Source organism: Scheffersomyces stipitis, chromosome 6 (genome assembly GCF_000209165.1).
Source record: "Scheffersomyces stipitis CBS 6054 chromosome 6, complete sequence".
NCBI classification, from domain to species: Eukaryota; Fungi; Ascomycota; class Pichiomycetes; order Serinales; family Debaryomycetaceae; genus Scheffersomyces; species Scheffersomyces stipitis.
Window position 1 is genome coordinate 829,470 of NC_009046.1, and position 21,709 is coordinate 851,178.

At 39.1% G+C, this 21,709-nt stretch overlaps 7 protein-coding genes across 7 annotated transcripts; 4 read left to right on the forward strand and 3 right to left on the reverse strand. All coding sequences in view use genetic code 12, as the record gives it.

Moving 5' to 3' along the window:
• Window positions 1-272: 272 nt before the first annotated feature.
• On the forward strand, window positions 273-6,776 carry PICST_61948 (predicted protein; the record flags this gene model as incomplete). Its single annotated transcript, XM_001385486.1, has 1 exon — window positions 273-6,776. One exon carries the CDS (start codon window positions 273-275, stop codon window positions 6,774-6,776), a length of 6,504 nt encoding a protein of 2,167 aa, XP_001385523.2.
• A 414-nt stretch (window positions 6,777-7,190) lies between these two features.
• Window positions 7,191-9,449, forward strand: PICST_48947 (predicted protein; the record flags this gene model as incomplete). Its single annotated transcript, XM_001385487.1, has 2 exons — window positions 7,191-7,369; window positions 7,451-9,449. Coding segments are annotated over 2 exons (2,178 nt in total), but the record flags the coding sequence as incomplete, so codon positions are not given.
• A 216-nt stretch (window positions 9,450-9,665) lies between these two features.
• On the forward strand, window positions 9,666-10,706 carry ERG27 (3-keto-steroid reductase; the record flags this gene model as incomplete). The annotated part of the gene is made up of 1 exon (XM_001385488.1): window positions 9,666-10,706. The coding sequence occupies one exon, from the start codon at window positions 9,666-9,668 to the stop codon at window positions 10,704-10,706; it is 1,041 nt and encodes a 346-aa protein (XP_001385525.2).
• Window positions 10,707-10,750: 44 nt separating this feature from the next.
• Window positions 10,751-15,247, reverse strand: PICST_65933 (predicted protein; the record flags this gene model as incomplete). The annotated part of the gene is made up of 2 exons (XM_001385822.1): window positions 10,751-13,420; window positions 13,442-15,247. The coding sequence occupies 2 exons, from the start codon at window positions 15,176-15,178 to the stop codon at window positions 10,751-10,753; spliced, it is 4,407 nt and encodes a 1,468-aa protein (XP_001385859.2).
• Window positions 15,248-15,571: 324 nt separating this feature from the next.
• On the forward strand, window positions 15,572-16,228 carry PICST_7934 (predicted protein; the record flags this gene model as incomplete). The annotated part of the gene is made up of 1 exon (XM_001385489.2): window positions 15,572-16,228. A coding segment is annotated over one exon (657 nt), but the record flags the coding sequence as incomplete, so codon positions are not given.
• A 33-nt stretch (window positions 16,229-16,261) lies between these two features.
• SRP54 (Signal recognition particle 54 kDa protein) lies at window positions 16,262-18,067 on the reverse strand. The gene has a single exon (XM_001385823.1). It carries the CDS (start codon window positions 18,044-18,046, stop codon window positions 16,361-16,363), a length of 1,686 nt encoding a protein of 561 aa, XP_001385860.2. The 5' UTR covers window positions 18,047-18,067; the 3' UTR covers window positions 16,262-16,360.
• A 738-nt stretch (window positions 18,068-18,805) lies between these two features.
• PICST_32878 (predicted protein) lies at window positions 18,806-19,504 on the reverse strand (the record flags this gene model as incomplete). The annotated part of the gene is made up of 1 exon (XM_001385824.1): window positions 18,806-19,504. The coding sequence occupies one exon, from the start codon at window positions 19,502-19,504 to the stop codon at window positions 18,806-18,808; it is 699 nt and encodes a 232-aa protein (XP_001385861.2).
• Between the last annotated feature and the right edge of the window lie 2,205 nt (window positions 19,505-21,709).

Genomic DNA, 21,709 nt, shown 5'->3' on the forward strand with positions numbered 1-21,709 from the left:
ATGAGAGCTATGACCATATACTTTATGGACATAATATCAGTCCATATTTGAAAACTAACACAGCCGAAATTATAGCTTGCAAAGTTGCAACCATTCTTTATCCATGTACGTGTCGTTACCAAAAACACCTCAGCCGAGAGTACACTACACTCCACTTGTCTTTTAGGAAATCTGGAGTCTTTGATCTGGAAATCTTTTAAAATAGCAATTTCTCACGATTCCAAGCCATTGCTTCCTTTTTATACGTGGTTTGATACTTAGCATTGGCCAATATGGATGCGCGTGAATTTGCTGAAATACTCAGCAGATATGACAAGCTGGAGATCTTCAACTGTCTCACAGTTGTCAATGGCCGTTTGACTAAAGCTACGGATATCAGCATTGACGACTATACCATTTACTTGACACAATTAACGTCCCTCATCGATAAGTTCAATGTTCCTCCTGTTAGCTCAAAGTCTAAGCAGTCGGCTAAAGAATCTCCTGAAGCCTCAGCTGCTGCAACATTGCAAGGGAAACTATCTCTAAATATTTTCAGATTGTTGTCGCGCAATTTGGTATTGATCTTGACTCATTTGCCCACCAAAGTCTATGACGTGGCCAATGGACTCTTGAACCACTTACAATTGACAGACGCATCGTATTTGAGACCAATTTGTCAGATTTCAATTGTTGTTCTCATTGACCTTTATGAATCTTTTCCTAACAATTTGGGCTCGTTGGTAAATTATTCTCTCAACCAAATCTACAAAATCATCAAAAAGACACCAACCATTGACAGTTCATTGATCTACTTGTTGAATTCTATAACTAAAAATGCTACAAAAGCAGATATCGACGAAAAATTTCAGGCAAAATTGCTCAAAATTGTCACCAAAAACATTACCCTGACCTCGATTTCATATACTCTTGAAGCTGCGGTAGGTATAGAAAGCACTTCTATACTCTTAAAAAAGAACTATGTTCTTTGTTTAAAGAACCTTTTGTTGTTGGCTATATCAACTAACTACGAGGGACTTTTGGCCACCTCAGCTTCCTCTACAGGAACTTCAAAGCTCAAGCCTGAAGCCATTATGTCACAACAGCACCAATTCCAAATAAATTTATTGAATTCCAACGAGAAAATCTTTTACTATTGTTTGACAAATTATTCCAAGGAGGTTAGAATTGCTGCTATTGAAATGTTGGCAAATATCCTCACGAATTTGGTACCAGTAGGCAAATTCAATCCAATTGACTATATCGTGTCACTGTTCAGTTTACCGTCACTCAATTTTTGGAATGATGCTCTTACAATTCAGTATGATCCCGAAGACTTGGAACCAACCGACTACAAAAGAGTCAACAACACCATTACTGGACATGACAGTGAATCTATTATTCATGAAAATACAGAATTACTAGTTTTCCAAACTAGCATTGTGGAAGTGTTGATTTTATACATTCAACTTGAGCAGTTTCAAAATCCTGAATACATCTCTACAAACTTGCTGTATATCTTAGACATCATACTAGCTCGCTTTAGTGAACTTAATCACATCCTGAATCACATTCAAAATCAGCAATGGAATAAAGTATTAACACAATGGTGTGCTTTCATAGATTACATCGTTAAAGAAAGTGGCTCCAACTGTCACGAAATTCTCACTAACTACATTTATTCAAAATTCAATGTTAGATCTACGTCAGGCACATTTCTTTCCGAACATGAATCTCTGAATTACAATGGACCTTCAATCAACAAGGGGAAGCGAGAGACCGCTTTGTTCAACTTCAAATCTAAAAGCAGCTCCAAAACTAGAAATAAGGACATTAAGAGCAAAGAAGTTAGACCATATCATAACACGTACCAAGTGTATCTACTTTTATATATTGTTGGATTGCTATTGCCATTTGGAGTCAATTTCAATTCTAATGCCGTCAAAGAGGAAGAATCAACTTCAAATACTGATGTTCATGATACTACAGCCGATGATGACGAATTCGAAGAACAGGTTAACAGTGAAAGTTCGTTTATCAGAGACATATTAATGAAATTGGTAATCAATGAAAACTCTTACATTAGAAACTATGCTTTGAAGGCTTTATTGCTCTATGCAAAGTATAATGATGTTGAAACAAATATCTTGATTTTGCTGACCTTTAGATTAGTTAATCAGGAGTTCAAAAGTTCAGATGTCGAAAAGGATACTTCGGGTGACTCGTCTAAGAGAGAAGAAAATATTTGTGGATTGGCTTCTGTTAGACTTCTCAGTTATTCATTATTGTTGCTGTCTTTCATAAAACAAGCAGAATGGTCTTTGTTGCAAAATTCAACCGTTGTCAAAATTTTGAGTTTTTGTACACAGAATTTGAAGCACAACAACAATAATAATAGAAGCAACTTTTTGAAAAATACCGCATGCTGGGTAATACTTACATCATTAGTTACATTCTACAATGAATCTGAGTATGTTAAGCTTAATTCATCCCAATTCTTGGTTTTCTGGAAGGGATTATTGACGTCTCAATTCATTAGTTCATCATCAGGTGTTGTTTCCGAAGCCAGTCAAACTTTGGAAATAGTCGATAATTTGAAGTTGAGAAACCTGAGTTTAGTTTGTTTATTGAATTATTTGAATTCTGTTGAACTTACGCCTGAGTCTCTTAGGCAGATACAATTCTTATTGACAAAATCGTACAACTATTTATCCTACCTTGAAAGTAACATTGAAATAGTCGGTTCTGTAACCAACTTCAATGGACAAGGATTCAATGAAAGTGATTATAATCCAAATCTCATCAACAACTTACAATACTCCAACTATGCGTACAATAACAAGTTGTCTTATGACAAGTCCATTATCAGTTTAATTCTCTATGGAAAGAGAGTAATTTTGAAAAGTTTTCATAAACTTGCAACCTTATTGAAGAATGACATAAATTCCAATATGGTGATATTTTTATTGAAAGTTTTTGGTGATACCAAAGTCTTCTCCAGGTTGTCGGTTGTTGAGGAAAAGTCTAGAAGTTCTAAAAAGAGTTCTTCTCTTAGATTGAATGATTTTGATTTCAGTTCAATCTTGTTAGGTGAGGACTATAATTACTCGTTTGGGGTTACTAGCAAATATCATGACTATTTTGACAACATAGATGAATTATCTTCATCGCAGACACATGCAAACAATGGTCTCTTATACAGTGACCCGTTTTCAGTTTCCTCAAATCCTATTACTAAAGGTTCGTTAGAATCAGGTTCCAGCAAACAATTTAAGATTTGGATTGACTATTTTGAAAAACAGATCTTCTCATCCGTGGATCACTCGATTGACTATGATCCTTCAGTATTCATCACTCAAGATTATTCGACAATGGAGAAATACTCGACGAATTTGACCACATCGCTTGTCGATCTCTCAATTGAATTATTCCAGTTGGTTTTCCCATACTTGAGTTTGAAGATACAGTTTTCTTTGGCTGAACAATTGAGAAATTCTTTGACAGCTAAATCAGTGGATCCCCTCAGATTAAAGGCAGTGGAAGTAAATCTCTCTGTTGCAATCCACGGGGCGTTGAATAATATTGTGAAGAAGAAATTGGAATTAAACAAGCAAATTGTTGAAGTATTCATTGATACGATATCAAAAATTGAAAGCAGAAACGTTAATATAGTCAGTATCAACACAGACAGTATCGCCATGGCTACCAAGTTGACAAACAAAGAATACATAAATGAACAGATAGAGAAATATGTTAACGATATTGTCAACAATTCCAACCCTTTTGAGAGAGGATACACAATTTTGAGTTTGTCGAAGATTTATCAACAAACTCACTTTGGATTTGTCGATATATACAATATTGCTTTGCAGTTATTGAACGACCCTAATCCAGTAGTTTACCACTATGCCTTGTCGGCATTGATTATCCTTTTCCAGAGCAACATTGATAGTTTAAGTTTCATTCCGAGTACATTGGACTCAATCTTCATCAAATATTTGAAGGACGAGTTTTCATTCGATATTGACAGCAAGTTATTGGTTAACTTAAAGTGCAAATATGGATCAATCGGTCAAACAACTAAGTTGTTAAGATTGTTTGTCACTTCGTTAGGACCAAACTTGCGGGACTGGTCTTCTGAAAATAAGCTTCAAATCAAAAACGTCATAATGTCATTGAGTCAAGGAATTGGTCTAGCCACTGCCGAAGATTATGTGGATGTTTATAGGCACTTACTTGGTTTCTTCCAAGAATTAATCATTTTTGACCCTAAATTGATTGATGGTGAAATTCCATTTTTTGCGGATTTACTCAATTTAATCATTTCTAAAAATATGAAGATTGGTCTTACATCTTCTTCTCCAACCTCATTGAATCGGGAAAGCATATTTCCATTCAATACAAGTTACGATTTATACAGAGCTTCATATGAATGCTATGTTGAATTGCTCAAGATATATGGATCTCCTGTCTTGAGTAAGGAAAGCGTTGGTATGCTTTGGGTATCTATGAATATTAAACCATGCTCCGAACTAAAGGAATTTATTCAGTTATGGATGGAATCTAGTCTAGATATGAATTGGTTCGTTATCTTGAACTCTTTGTTTAAATGCAGTTCAAAGAAGTTGATTGGTCCATTCATAGAATTGAACTATCAACAGAAGTTGTTGCCTTTACTGCAAAGACAGAAGAAGAAAAACACCAATAATTTAGACTTTAAAGATGAAGAAATTGAGAACATTGTTGGCGATGGTGATGATGACGAAGACAAGAGTGAACCAATTACGTGGGAATTCAAATTGTTCATTTACTTTTTATTGAATCATCTTCTTGATTTGTGCTCAAAACATCCTAAATTGGCTGACCGGTTGAAAACTAAGATTCCAGATATTGTCAAGATTTCATTTTTAGGATCAACGTCTCCAATTACTGAAATCAGATTGAGAGGAATTAATCTTTTGGATAAGGTTCTTGGTCTTTTTGGGCACTTGCCTGATCCATTGTATCCTGGTGTTTCCATTCTTGAGCAGCAGCAGGCGCAAATCATTAGTGCGTTGACGCCATGTTTTTCCCCAGGTTCTGATGCAAAGGTTATTGTAAATACCATAAATGTTTGCTCCAAATTCATCAGTTTACCAAGGATTAAATTCTATTCCAAACAGAGAATATTGAAAACGTTAATTTACTTATTAGAAGAAATATCATCAAACAAGTTTCTCAGGTTTGGCTTTTTGGAAGACATGTCTGAGAATGGCAGGAAATCAATTCAGATTTCCATTTTGAATTGTTGGGCACTCTTGAAAATAGATGCTAGCGAAGTTCCTGAAGGCATAGAACCTGAACTCTTAGAAACTTTGGATAAGTATTCTACTTTGTTAACCTCATTGTGGATTTTTGTTTTGAGAGAATATTCTTCATTGAAATACAACGATATCAATCAAAAGGAGCTAGAGATTTACGGAAATTACTGGATCAACTTTATCAGTGTTTTGAGCATTGAACTTGAGAAAGATGAGAAGTTTGTTGAAAAATACCTTGCAGATGACGCTCAAAATTTCTTCTTCGTTTTATTCAGTCAGTGCGTTGAATCGCTCGTTAAGAATCGAAATGTTTCGGAGATTCTTGTCTCCCTTAATAGGTTGATAAGTAACCCCGGTTTGGTGGATATTTTGTTTAATGATGAATTTTTTGGTGAAGTAGTTGATCTATTTGATCGTTTAATCTTGATTGATTACGACACCGAAATCCAAATTAAGTTACTTGATATTGTTGCAAACATTTTCCAATCGTATATAACTAATCACCCAGATACATTTGAAAATGGGTTTGATAAACTTTTTGAATTGATTAGAATTGAAATGCTTCCATTATTCGGCATTCTTCCATTCCTTAGACAAGATTTCGATCCAAATAATGAATCTCAACAATTGCAGTTGAAGCATGTTGATAGCGCTCCACATCTTCTAGTTTTGAAGAAGGCTCTTGAAAGATTAGTTCAAATGACTGCGGGTTTTGCAGATATTGTTAAGGTTGATTTGTATGCTTGTTTGCTTTACATATCTGCTAAGATCTACCAGTCAAGAAACAGTTTATTAATTTCTGTTATTTTACCTCATCTCAAGCAGATTGTTACAGAGTCCAAGGTCTCTGACTATGATTTGGTCGATACTTTTAGAAATGCTATACACAACTATTATGAAATCAGTGCAGAAAGTACTTATACTGTTATTACTGCAATTGTGTTGGTCACTTCAGGTGATGTCAAACTTGACGAGACAGATTCACAGAAGTTAAGCGCTGCATTGATTCAGTTACTCAGCTCAAGTGAAACTGCTTCGATGTCCATTCAATGTATTAAAACATTAATACAGTACTCGTCAAAGTTAGATGGTCAAGTTCCAGTTATCCAATATTTAGTCTCGGATTTGGTCAAGATTTTGAGCCAAATTGACGACCAGAAGAAGATTGACGATCCCAAGGTAGGGTTTGAAATTCTATTCTTATTTACCAAGACAGTTAATGAAGAAAAGAAGCTGATGGCCCTTTACTCTATTTTGATTCCACTTTTACTCAGATACAATGATAGAAGTGAGATCTCCAAAGAGTATTTGCACGACAGACTTATCTTCTTGGTGAGCCACGACCCTCATAGCTTTAAGGCAGTTGTTACCTCTGCCTTGACTGAGAGTCAGAAGAAGCTCACAGAAGAATTGGTAAAACTGACTACTAAGGAAGACCTGGAAATGACTAGGAATCAACCCGAAATAAAACTCAAAACATTCGGCTCAGAAAATTAGAATCGATTATATGTGCATTAAATAGAGAATGTTATCTATATACGAAGAATTGTACAGCAACCCATATTGAGATTGTTTGTAGGACATTATATTGTTTGTATATATGCGATTAGATTTACGCGCACATTTTACCAAACGCGTTCTGTATTTACATCTACATTTTTGATTAATATATAATTTTCACGGCTAATTCGAATTAACAAGTAGAAGGGCTCCATGGACGTACAAACAGACTTAGAAGTCAGTTTAGACTTCTCTTTTGGACAATCTTCTTTGTTTGGAGACTTGAAGACGGGACAAGAAATCCAAATTGATCAATCTCAGAGCACACATTCCAATATTGATCTCAGCAGTTCAACTGATAGAGATATAACTGACGATGACATAGAAAGTACTACGGCTCCATTTTCCAGAAGAACCAAAGATGTCAAGCTATTTAATGGTAGAACAATCACTTTAATACCAAAGGTCAATGTTGCTCCAGAAGAAGATACTACATCTTCTTCGACTTCAATCATCGATATGAACAAACTTTTCAGTAGAGCCGAGTTGAAATTAAAAGTGAGAGAAAATGAACGGAAAATACGACTAGAGTTAGAAGAAAGAGAAATAGCTACCATCAGAAATTCAAGTAATGAAACGGAGCAAAGTTGCGAACAGAATGACGAATCTAGATCTGCAAATACTACGAAAGAAATAAGTGGAATGTGGACCGATAAGTATAGACCTCGTTCATTTGTTCAATTGTGTTCCGCAGGCAATGATAGACAGTATCGTCTTATATTACATTGGTTAAAAAAGTGGTCTTCTGTTGTTTATAGAGAAGATCTGACGAGAAATGATGGTGTTGATTCGTTGGGTAGACCTCATAGAAAAATCCTCTTAGTTCATGGTCCTACTGGTATTGGCAAAACAACGGCTGTACATCTTTTAGCCAAACAATTAGGTTACGCTGTGCAAGAACTCAACGCATCCAATAGTATGGACACTCTTCCACAGGCTGATTCCAGTGAAGGAAGATGGGGAAACGTCAACGCTGCTTTAAAACTAAAGATCAAGAATGCATTGACTTCTAATGCAATCACATCCAATGGCAAACCATCATGTTTGGTGATTGATGAAATTGATTCTGCTATTAACAGTGGTGATATCGTCAAAGTTCTCAACGACTTAGTTGCATCTGATCAACGTAGTTCAAGATCCAAAGAAAGAGATGATAGCGAAAAGAAGAAGAAGAACAAGGCAAAGAATTTCGTCTTGAACAGGCCAATTATTTGCATTGCCAATGATATATACAACACATCTTCAACCAGGATGGGAGGTTCACCAATGGAGAAGTTGAGACCATTGTGTGAGATGGTGGCATTCAAGAAGCCCGTGATAGCCAAAACTGGCCGTAGAGGTGGAAATTCTTTACATTCTGTTAAAGACCATCTTCAAATGATCACCGAAAAGGAGAATTGGGGCTACAGTTCCCAAGACATTACCGAAATCGTAGAAGTTTGTGATGGGGATATCAGAGCTTGTCTTAACCATATGCAATTTAATGGTGCCAAAGAAAGGGGCTTCTCTAACAATTTCAGCATGTCATCTGATCTACTCTTAGACAAGCAAGTGTCGTGGTTTACTATGGTAGATCTTTTATTCAAGAGAGACGCGAAGCTTAGAAAGGAAGAAAACTTCCTTGCACTCTTGGATTCCTTCATGAACGGTACATGCAAGTCGGTAGTCAGCAGTTCCAATTCGTTTGACAAAGTGGTTAAAGGATGTTTCCACAGGTACTTAGATACTGTTCATCTTCAAGATGATTCTCTCCTGAAACCATCTGAATTCAGCGATTGGTTAAGTTACTATGATCAATTTTCAAATAGCGGGGGTTATGGTCTCGATCTCCATCAATATAGTGGACTCGTAGGATTGAAAGCTTGGTCATTGTTCAGTGAAATTAGCCCGAAGAAGCTTCAAAATCCTTTTGTAGATAAAAAATTGGACTATGAAACATTTGAAACAGGGAGACAAAACAGTTCCCTTATCAAACGACTTATTGACAAGACGCCAATTTCTGCAAAATTAGCTCTAGGCGTAGATGAGGAAATATATTCATGTTTCTTCATTCCTTTACTAGCAAAAATATTGTCGCCAGATATTTCAGCCAAAGCAAAGTCAAAAATGGTGGAGTTCGAAAAGAATACAGTCGAGAAGGTTGCAACAATAATAAAGGAATTTGAAATCCGAATGGAAAACGAGAGAGACCTTGAAACTGGCCAAGTTCTACTACAATACTACCCGAACTGGGATGGGATAGTTCATTATGACAATAAGTTTTGTCCGGTTCCGTTCGTTTCTGCAGTGAAGCAGAACCAGTTAAAGAGAAACTTGCTTTTCCCACTTGTAACAGCAGAGTTGGAGAGACTACAAATGATTCAGAGAGCTCCAAAAAGAATCTTGGAAGTAGAAAAGAAGCTGGAGGTTGACGAAAAGAGGAGAAAAGTTAAAATGGGCAATAGTGTAGACTTCTTCAAAGCCAGATATGACGGGTTGAACTCTCAATTAGTTGACATGTCCAAACCAGATAATGAGTTCCATATGGCCAGAATATGGGTCAAGTACCACGAAGGATTCTCAAGTGCTGTCCGCAAGAATATCGGCTGGGAAGATATTTGGATGCCTTAGTTTAGGTATATAGTATAGACATATTTTTCGCAAGCAGTTGTAGAAAGTTGCAACCATTTTCGTTCCCTCGTATAACTTGCATATATTACATAAGCATAAACGAATATCGAGCTACTGTTAATATATTTATTTTTATGAAAATACTTTTATATTCTTACCAATGGTAGATGAACTTGGCATAACGACCTTGGAAAAAGAATATAAACTACTGATATAATGTCACTTATTAAAGAGGGTCAAGTTGCCGTGATAACCGGGACGTCATCGAACCTTGGTTTGAACATCGCGTACCGATTGGTAGAGCAAACAGATCCCAAGACCAATTTGACATTAGTAGTCACCTCAAGAACACTTCCCAAAGTTAAAGACATCATCACAACTATCAAAGACTATGTGGTAGAACACTTTCCAGAAAGAGTTTCGAAAATTGAATTTGACTATTTGTTGGTGGACTTCGTAGACATGGTTTCTATATTATCTGCCTACTATGAGTTAAACAAGAGGTATCGTCACATTGACTACTTGTTTGTAAATGCTGCACAGGGAGTCTACGGTGGTATTGACTGGATTGGTGCTACCAAGGAGATTCTCACCGATCCGATCGAAGGTGTGACCCATCCAACGTACAAAATCCAAAAGGTTGGTGTCAAGTCTAGTGATGGTATGGGATTGGTTTTCCAAGCTAACGTGTTTGGACCTTACTATTTTATCCATAGAATCAAACACTTGTTGCAAAATGGCGGACGTATAGTATGGATATCTTCCATTATGTCTAAGCCAAAATATTTATCGTTCAACGATCTCCAATTGATCAAGTCTCCTGAATCGTACGAGGGCTCCAAGAGATTGGTGGATTTATTGCACTTTGGTACATACAAAACATTGGCGAAAGACTATAACATTCAACAACTGCTTGTCCATCCAGGTATATTCACCAGTTTTTCGTTTTTCCAATACTTGAATTTCTTCACCTATTATTCAATGTTGGTGTTGTTCTATATTGCAAGATGGTCTGGATCTCCTTACCATAACATATCAGGTTATATAGCCGCCAATGCTCCTGTCAAGTGTGCCGTTGGAAAGGAAAAGCAAGATGTTAAAGTAGAATCTTGCAGTACAAGATACGGTCAAGAATACATTCGCTACCAGGAAATAGACTCAACTGGTTCCGAGGATGTGGTTGCTTACCTCGACAAACTTGTACAAGAATGGGACGTTAAGTTAAAGGACCAGATAACGAGTACTAGACTTCCTTGAAAAGTGCATTTATATCTATTTACACATTTATAATACATAGTTGGTTAGATCGTGTGTTGCAAACAGTTACAACCACAACCACTAGGACATTCCGTGTTTTCATTGGTGGACCACCATTCAGCTGCACAACTACTGTGCAATACATGTTCACAGTTTGTACAGACTACCAATGATTTCGACACAATTAGACCGCATAAATTGCAATGTTTCAATGGATTTCTCTTAGAAGTATTCCATGCATTTGATTTGGCTGTGGTTATCGAAGAAACAAAATTGTGAAACTCTTGGTTAGGGTTTTGTCTAGTCTTGTTTCTCAACCCTATCAGACATTTGTGAACATCAAAAGGCGAAACATACCCCATTTCCAATTTCTTGTCTATGTCTGGATAATTAAATTTCAAGATTTTGATTCTATTGACAGGCAAACCCCAGACGTAAAGCATATCAGCATACTGCTCTCTGTATAGTTTGATTTTCTCTTGGTCCTGTCCATGCAATAAAGACGGAGTGTAGTCGTCACTAAAGAGATCAAGGTTTTCCGTATTCTGGATTGTAACCACTGGTGGTGGTCGAAGTTTATTCTTTCCTGTTGCTTTTGTTGTTTGTCGCTTGGATGTAGGCTGGACAGGTTTTATTCTTCTACTTTCCGAAAGTTGGCCAATGGTCTTAGCCTTTGCAATTCTTTGCTTGGGACTATTGAATCTATTCGAATTCACCAACTCTGAGCTGAATTCATTCAGTAGAGTGAACGAATTAAAACTTGGCTGGATATTATTCTTGAAGTACGAAAATCTCTCAGGGGAGTCGTCTTTGATACTTGCTGCATCCATAGATGATGTTAATGACTTGGCATATATATTGCCACTAGTCAGCCCCTGGTCTCTTCTGAAGACCGATATGTTCGAATTTCTGTGGGTTAATTCCGCTCTTCCATCAGCACTTGGAGAATTGTGGAATGAATAGCTGAGTTCGTGGGATTGGCTGAATATCTCTTGCAGATTGCTTTCATTAAATTTCTTCATAGCAATTAATGAAGGTGGTGGAGGTAAAGCTTGATACGGAGTATGGATCGGTATATTGAATAGGTCGCTAGAGTTCTTTCTGAGATTGCTTGGATTCTCGTACAAAATACAAGACATCATAGATAGCATCTGGATGTTTCCTCTGATCTCAAAATACTTAAAGATCTCGTCTATTAACCAGGAATATCCAAATGGGTGAGTACCCCAATAGAAACTTGTGTGCTTATTTGGATTCTTCTTCATGAATTCTGAGTTCAATAAGAATTGATTCATTGCTTTCGCTTGCCGCTGTGAAATCGGGTCCATCTGAGATGGATAACCAGAATCTAGGTTTGACATTCTGACTTCCTTGACCAATATCATTTCAAGAATTCTCCAAACATCGCTGATATCCTTCAAGCAATACTTCAAGGCTACTTCACTGTTATATCTAGCAAGATTCTCCGGTGAATCCCCAAGTACTCTGTATTCGCAAGCTAGTTCGTACTTGTCAGGTAGCAAATGTCTAAAATCAAATATTCCAACGATGTTCTTACTTTTTTTCGAATTCCTACTTCTCTTTTTTCTGCTTTCTCCAGGAACTGAAGACTTATAGTTGGAAGTTGTACCACCATGACTAGTGAATCTATTAATCGACTTATCTCTGTTCCCAATGTATCTGTTTCCTAAACCAACAGATGTCTTGAAAAGTCCAGGAATACGTGATCTTGACGGAGCATCATCCTGAAGTATTTCGTCCCAGTCATTTGCAAAGCTATCCCCTGAAGAAGAAGTGTCTGAATCGGAATCGGGATCATCGGAGTTCGCAACTCGTGATTCAGAATCACTGCTATAACTGCCTTCATCTGAAACCTCTGTATCAAAGTCTCCAGATATCTTATGGTGATGGTGACCATGGTGGTGGCTGTTGTGAGTATTTATACTGAAACCGCCGTCTGTGAATTTGAAAATGTTGAACTTTTGTAGGGAGTTGTTTTCCTCTTCTTCATTTTCCTTTGGTATGAAAAAACATACCAACTGACCTGTTGGGGACCATATTGCTCCACACCCCTTTGGAACTGGAGTAGAATCAAAGAATGTTGTTCCTGCCGACGCATTGTTAAATTCGTCAGTCTTTCCATCCTTTGCCTGTGTTGAATCAGGTTTCAATGACTGGGTACTGTTAATCATATCATCATTCACTGCTGGTATCAAGTCCGCATACACCTCGTCATCTTCACCAGATGAATCGTATCCCATATCGCCACCAGGTTGTTGGTTTATTAAATCGTCGGCCCATCCCTCGTTTCCAACTTCTTGGATATAGCCTTCACCATCCAAATTCTCGTTCTTGTCGCCACCAGTCTCCATCATTAATTCGTCATTCAATTCAATTTTGTCACCAAGTAGATATCTCAAACATGGCTCAAGACAAAACTTGTTATACTTGTTTGTATAAAAATGGGCTATTTCGTTCAAGTTCTTCAACATCTCACGTTTTATTTCGGTTGTAAGCTCGTGTGTTCCTTCAATTTCGAATTTAACTAGGTTGTGCTTTTGTAGTCTCGTGAGCTTCTTTGTGGTAACAGTTTCGTCCAAGTCAATATCATCCAAGAATGGGTAGTTCTTTGGAAATTTAATTTGAATTCTGATAAAAACCAACTGTTGTTCAGGTGAATCTTCGCTAACCGACGAAATAGAGATAGGGTTATTCTTGGAAACTTCAGTATCAACTGCATCAGAACTAACTACACTTGTTGGTTGCATTGATCTCTCAACATCTTTGGTTGTTGAGTCCTTATCATTCACAATACTACTGTTAATCTCGTCATTATTCTCGTTATCCTTCTCAGCATCCGGAATATTCGATATTGGAACGGGTCCACGTAAACTCAAGACAATCTCTCCTGTCGATACCGAAATCTTTTCAAATCTTGCCTTAGGGAACTTGTGGCCAACAATACTTACTTCTTCTCCAAGATTGGAAGGACCATCATCCACTTCCATGGAACTGTCCTTTCTGCCCGCGGCGTGTCCAGCACGGCCCATACGAACACCGGAGATCCAATCAAGATGGTTCAATTTTAAAACGTCATGGCCATTTTGTTTATGCTTCTCAACTATCTCATATAATGTAAGCGAAGAAAGCACATCGCCATTGTTTCTTCGTTTCAAATCAACTATAGTAACTGGTGGTTCTAAACAATACGTCTCGTAATTGTATACATTTTCACCTTCTCCGATAGATGGTGAAAGAGGGCGGGTACTTTCATCTGAATCCAGAGCTTCAGGGTTAAACGCATCAAGGAACTTCTGGTAGGACGGATTGTAATTAACCTTTTTGTACAACTCCTCGTCGGCTGGCCATAATTTCAAATCATAGTCTTGCGACGACCATGTGACCAACTGGAATTCTTTCCATTTGTTCTTTGACTCAAAACCTTCATAATTCTGGTGCTTGGTCCTCCATAGAAAGTCTTTCATTGCTCCATTGTGGCCCTTGAAAGTGTATACTGGATTAATTGACGATATCTGTGTTTCATCAGTCTTCAAGGCTTCTTTATATTCTTCGTCATAGTTGACAATCTGAATGGCATCACCACCTGCTCTTAGAGGCATTATACCACAAGCTTTATCCTTTCCAAATGGCAAAGCTCTAGCTCTAGCCACGGGAAAGTCCGTTTCTATTACTACGCTAGGTCTCAAAACTGGGGCATCATTATCGTCAACAGCAAAGTAGTCGAAATCTTTGATAGTCTCTCGTGCTTCATTGCTGTTCAAATTCCAGAATTTAACTGTGTTGTCGTTAGAACAAGTAATGATGTTGGAAGCCCCATTGCTGAAGTCCAATCCATTGATCTTACCATTGTGGGCTTTGTTAACCTTTATGATAGGCAATGCCCCTTTCCGTGAATCCCACACATAGAAGCAATTGTCGTGACTAGACGCAATTTCGTATGGATTCTCGTGGTTCCATTTGACTTGCGTAGCTCCAGCTCTCCATTCAGCCCATTTCTGGACTGGTTTACGAGGAGTCCGCATATCCCAGCTTAGGATGAAAGTGTCGATTGAACAAGTAGCCAAAATCTCAGGGTCTGAAGGATGGAAGTTGATGTCAGTAATAGCTCTGGCATGATGGTGGAGAACATTTAGAATGGAATTGTTGGACGGTCTAGCCAAATCCCAAAGTAATGCCTTTTGGTTCGAAGTAGATATGCACCAAGATGGCTTAGAAAAATGATGTGGAGACCACTGGACATCTGCCACTTCCCAGGAAGTGATGTGATGGAGCCATCTAGGAGTTGTAAAAGGATCATCGAGGTCTATAATGAAGAGACCTCGTCTACCTGCCAAAACAGCGTCTCTTCCATTAGGAGAAAGAGACATTGCACCAATTGCACCATCTACTCGCAACAGGAGAGAATTGCTGAACGTAGGAGAGTCATTGGGGTTTTGCAGTCGTTGTATCATGCTTTTAATATGTTACTTGAATCTCAATTGGTATAATACTGTAAAATGCAAATATGCTTTTCAAAACTACCTTCTTTCTCTATCTATGAATATTTCATACTGTACAATATTTCACGTAGGTTCTTAACTATGGGAAACAATAACTTCTATCAATTTCGCACTAGTCTACAGTCCATGCTTTAGTATTCGGTTTGGATGTCGCGTGTCTCTTTGGGACGACATTTTAACTACCAAAACGAATGAAGTTAGTTTGACCATGGCTGTATCTATACTATATCTGCCTACCTACTAGTGTCTCATTCTCTGATCACTTACTTGATTAGAGTCACATATCTCCAATCAATCATGAGTAATGCCAATACGCCCACAATAGAAAAAGACATAGAAGATGAAGAAATGGATGAAGAATTCAATGATGGCACCATAGAGCAATCTACAGAAACAACGAGCCCAGCAGATAACAAAACAGCTGACTCTGCTTCAGCAAACACTAATACAAAAAAGAAAACCAATGCTACTACCACTTCTTCAACTGTCACTGCTGCCATGTTAATACCTGATCTACCAGAGTTAACCAGAAAAGATATTTCATTGAAGAAAGTGTTGAACTTGATGGACGGCGACTTTGCTCCCATTATACCAGACGCGGTGACAGACTACTACTTGGCCAAAAACGGGTTTGAGACCACAGACGTCAAGATCAAGAGATTGCTTGCGTTGGCTACGCAGAAATTCGTCAGTGATATAGCACAGGATGCCTTCGAATACTCGAGAATCAGAAACTCATCTGCTGTCTACAACTCAGCCAACCCACAAGTAAGAGCTAAACAATTGCTTCAGGGTCAACAGTTTGCCAACCAACAGCTGTTAACGGGTGCTGGTGGAAATAATGCGGGTGTCGAAGGCGCCGGTGATCAACAGCAACCATCACATTCGTCTTCCAGTAATGCCGGAAATCAACAAGGCAAGATCGTTCTAACCATGGAAGACTTGTCCAGTGCATTGAGCGAATATGGCATGAACACCTCGAGACCAGACTTCTACCGTTGAGAGTTGCTGAAAGTGTTTCTCTACAAGCTGTTTCTTCTTCTGTATATTATTAGTTTTAGTACCTGACTAGGTGTTGGAATCATGTCTTATGTATAAATACAAGTAATCAAAAGTACACTATGTTCCGTTAGCTTACATACCTCCAAAGCCACCACCGAACTGACTCATCAACTTCTGCATCATGCCAGGGTTTTGCATCATCTGTTGAGCTTGTTGCATCAATTGTGGGTTTTGTCTCATCATTTGCTGTGCTTGCTGCATCATTTGCGGATTATTCATCATGTTGGCCATGTTGGGCATTCCACCTGCTCCACCTGCTCCACCTGCTCCACCTCCACCCAACATGCTCATGGCTTGCTGCATAAAATTTGGATTACTTTGTGCCTGCTGCATCATTCTAGCCATCTGTGGGTTACCTGCCATAGGGTTGGCACCAGGTTGGCCACTGCCACCAGCACCAGCAGCAGCGGCGCTCTTGGCCATAGTAGACATAAGACGATGTTGTTGCAACACCATTTCTATCTCTACAGCTGCGCATCCAGAACCCTTAGCTACTCGCAAGATTCTCGAAGGCTGATCAACAAATATACGTCCATCACTTTCCAATTCTTCAGTAGTCATAGAGTCCATAATGTAGACCATATTCTTGATCTTCTTCGATGTCTCTTCTTCTCCGACTTGCGACATGATGTTGGACAATCCTGGAATCATGGACGCAATATTTGTCAAAGGACCCATTTTCAAAAAATTATTCATTTGATTTTGGAAGTCCTTAAGTGTAAACTTACCTTCCTTGATGTTTTCCATCGTTTGCTTGTGATTTTCATCATTCTGTAAGTTAAGACCCTGCACATGTTCAATCAAGGATTGAATATCGCCAATGCCCAACAACTTGGAGATGAAGGTCGTAGGCTTGAAGATTTCCAAGTCTCCGATATGCTCACCTGTACCAATGAAGACAATAGGTGTCTTGGTAGCAGCAACAGCTGAGATAGCACCACCACCCTTGGCGTGACCGTCCATCTTGGTCAATATGATAGAACCAAAGTTGGAACTTTCCTTGAATGCTTTGGCCTGGGATTCGGCTGCTTGACCGATAGAACCATCCATAACCATGATGGTCTGTGTTGGCTGAATCATCTCACCTATCTGTACCATTTCTTGGAACAACTGGTGTTCCTGTCTATGTCTACCTGAAGTGTCTACAATGATGATATCAAATTTTTCAGATCTGAACTTCGTTACACCTTCGTATGCAATCTTAACAGGATCCTGTTCCAAATATGAACCATAGTAGGGGATAGAAGCCTTGATAGCATTCTGCTTCAATTGGTCAAAGGCACCAGCTCTGAAAGTATCAGCACACACCAAACCTACCTTGAAGCCTCTTTTCTTGTAGTAGACAGCCAACTTCGTACACGAGGTAGTCTTACCTGCACCCTGTAAACCAACAAACATGATGATATGGGAGTTCGTCTTTGCCACCTTCTTCTTCTTACCATTGATGACTTTGGTGGAAGTCAGAAGCTTCTTGGGCTTGGGAGGTTCTTCGTGAGAATCTACAAGACCAACTAACTCATCGTAGATGATCTTCTGCAACTTCTTACGCTTGTTGATGGCAGATTCTTCCGAAGTTACGTCAGTCTTGACCTTCTGCTTAATGTTGTCTCTCAATTTGACAACCAACTTGATATTCACATCCGATTCAAGAAGTGCAGTACAAACATCTTTGATCATCTGGTTGATCTCCTCGTCGGATGCAGACTCAACCGAGGAAAGAGCTCCTCTCAAACGAGAGCCCAAATCAGCTAACACCATCGTAGTCTACGAATGTTCTAGATAGTCCTGAAAGGGTTTGTTGGATCTTTTACAAGTTTTGACTTTGTGTCCAACCATTGAAAAAGGACTGTTGGACAATTCTCCAGAGTTAAAAGAAAGGAAAAAGTAGGTCATGTGCTGATTCACGTGAGACGTATTGTAATAGAGCGTACGCTGGATCTTGCTAGCAACTTCTTTGTGCGGGTTAGATCATGTGATCAGATAATGTGGCCTCGTACAAGAACGGCTGCACTTTTTTTGAATTAATAGATAAGCGCAGACGCATCGCTACATATGATAAACGTGGAAATTAACGAAGCACAATCGTGCTCTAATAGGCAACAATCGTTACACGCAAGATCCAGTTGTTCTTCGAGATTCTACGAACTTTTTTGAATGGGTCATAACTGTATATTTGAAAACCTAGAGAATGCAAAGAAACCAAGTAAAAGCAAGAGTTGAAAGCAAAGCCGTGGAACCTATATATAAATATATAATAACTACACCGATAATTTAATATAAAGAGGTTTTCGTGAAAGTGACGAACAATCATGGATGCATGGAAGTGAATTGTGTGTTTTGTTCATCGGATGTTGAAAACATGCATTCGCAATGTTAATCAAGTCGTGATTCGTTTTGCACTTCGGGCACAGGGCGACTCTCTTTCGCCAGGAAGAAGAGTCGAATACCTGGCTCCCAAGATGTATAATGTGAGGTCAGATTAGATACTTGGAGTTCGTAGGATAATTCCATGATGACCTAGTTCAATAGTATTAATTGATCTATCAAGTTCAAGTCACGCTCCAAGTTGTTCTTGTTGAAGGTGATGAAGTGCAATTTGGTGTCGAATGCGTCGTCGAGTTCGTCGTCGACCACATCGTCTATGGACATGTCCATCATACTTTTTGTAGGCTGTTGAACCATCTTCGATTGCGAAGGCAAGATGGGAATTGCTCCCTGGGTATTTCCCTTGTGCTCAAAGCATGATGCCTTGGAGAAGTAACACGAGTCGTTAATGTTTGCGTACTTGGGATGGGCAGCTACCGACGGAGAGGCCGATGCTAAAAATGATAAATTTATGCAATCGTACTTCAAGTGCTGGTGGTTGCTGGCTCCATGTTGGCTGGTGAGGTATTGATGAACGTCACTGTCTACGTAGGAATAATTGCAATCGTGTTTTGCTACAACTACAGGAGTCGGCTGTTTCGTCTTTATATGATGGTGGTGGGAGTTAACCGATGTGAGAGTGGTAGATGCAATGCTGCCCTGGTTGACTGCTTGGTTGTTAACAAAATTGTTTTCGTTTTTGAAATTATCGATGGTGAACATTTTCTCTATGTCTTTTATTGATTTGGAAAAAATTTCATTTTCTAGCTTGAGTCTCTTCGATGACTTGTTGGAATTGGAAGCTGTGTACAAGGACGACGATTCTATCGAAGCAGACAGAGAGCGCTTCATAACTATCTGTCTTAACTTTGGAACACTATAATGCCCTTTCTATAAAGTGAAACTTCAATCACCGGAAGAATGATTAAGTTTGAAGGCAATAAAAATAAGTTGGGGTACACTTCTGCTTTTATATAACCTGCCAAAAATGTTCGAGGAAAATGTGGTGGAGGCCACCAATAGTTGCTTCGGCGTGGCTATCTCTTAACAGAGCGTAACTCCAGAAGGGGAAAAGAAAAAAAAGTCACTAAATTTACCCAAAATAATATAACTATCAAGGGCAAGATAACTAGAAAATATCTGAGAGGTTATTAGGGAAATAGGCTGCGGAACGAGTGGAGCACGCTTAACTATGGGAGGGTTGCAGCTGCCAAATCAGAAAAGTTATGGCACAATTTGGCAGACTAATATTCTCGAGGCACAAGATCGGTGCGTATACCCAGATTATATAGCAAAACTAAAACCGAGACGGATGTTGTGAGGAGTCTATCGGTTGTTAAATTGTGGATGTGGAACAGGTGGCTGTTCTGTCATGAATGTTTACGTTTGATGGTATTCTAAGGCACGATTCTTAACAATTGCTCAAGATAAGAAATCCACCGTAATTAGAAATATACAAAAAAAAAATTAAAAAAATGAAACTTCTACGTGTGTACAAATCCTACAGTTTGCGTTCCCTTTCCATCGTCGACTGGTGAAGTGGTGTTCGCCTAGAAGCTTCGTCATCCGGATTGTGTTAATAGCTCCAAATGGTGGGGTTAAAGTCGGCCACACAGCCTACGGTATACACATGATTCTCGTGGACCTGGTCAGGGTGGGACTTGAATGGATGAATCAAGCTGGCAAATTTCTACAACCGCCAACTAAGAATACGCTGTCGTTTTTCCATATCGGAAAATCTTATGCTCACTAAAACCGACATGTATGGGCCGGTCATACTTTTCAGCACCACAAAGAAAAAGAATTAATTACCCAGCGGCAATTTCCTAGGTGTCGCTCTATTGAAAGGCACTAAACCGTCTGCTCCACTTTTTTTGTCGCACAGAAGCTGTCTATTAATTAGAGAGAAAAAAAAAGTACTAATCTGCAAAATCTGTTGTGCCATAATTGTTAGTGGAGATGGAAATATGAGACAGAAAGGATGCCCCATTATTCGGTTCTACACACTCCTCATCTCGATATTCTATTACAGGTATCATGCTCGTTGTTCCGGAGACAATAATAGGGGAAAGCGGTATTTTTTGCTCCTAATTAGCTAGAGAGAACTTCGTGCTTTTAATTGCAACATCGTCTTACGAGTCCAATATATTGCCGAACATGTGGTCTCACTGACGTGAATGCCTCATTTCACCATGATCGCTCACTCACACAGCAGTGAAATTTTCAGGCTGGTTCCGTTTGATTGCCGTCTACGAACCGACAATTTGCTCTTCTGCTGATGAAAAGAAATCGTCGCCAATTATATTGACATCACGTTTATTGCGCCAGCAACAATGGGGCCCCTCTGCGCTTGCTTTTTTTTCTCGCTGTCCACACTGTCCTAAAATTCTTTATCTTTTACTGCATAGCCGAACTACAGAAGAACCACAACATCGACCGGATCTCCTCGGTGTCGCACCCTTGGTAGGGCCATCGTTATCTCTGTGCGGGCTGTGGTTTTGCTGGCTGGGGATTTGGCTTTGGGTTCGATTACTCGCTGGCTAACCGCGACCAGCAAGGCTGCTCTTGCTTGGGCCGATGCTCTGACTCTACCGAGAATGTGATACGGATGTTTTAGTCTTCATCTGCCAATTATTGGCGGGACTCTGAATTACTGATGGATTCCGATTATGGTCTTCCTGTGTATAGGTTTAAATTACTTAAATTGGCTCTATTTTGTGGAATGGAACTATGCCACGATCGATCGTACGGGAAGTTAGACAACCAGACTAGACTAGCAGACTCGAGATTTTTTCGTCGCGATAGGAGTCTGGAGCGAAAGGGTTGGTGTATTTTTTTGGCGGGAGCGGCGTATGACTTGATACGGTAAGCATTTCCACCTATTGTCGAAAAAGAAGAAACTTGCGACCCCGCATCTCGGTGTAACTCAACACTAAATTGGACACACAATACACCACCACAAGGCATAGAACGCGCTAGAAGGGTTTGGAAAATTGTGGAGCTTGTACCTGAAAAGGAGTAGAAGTTCGACGGCCATATTTCTTCATCCTGAGGCCT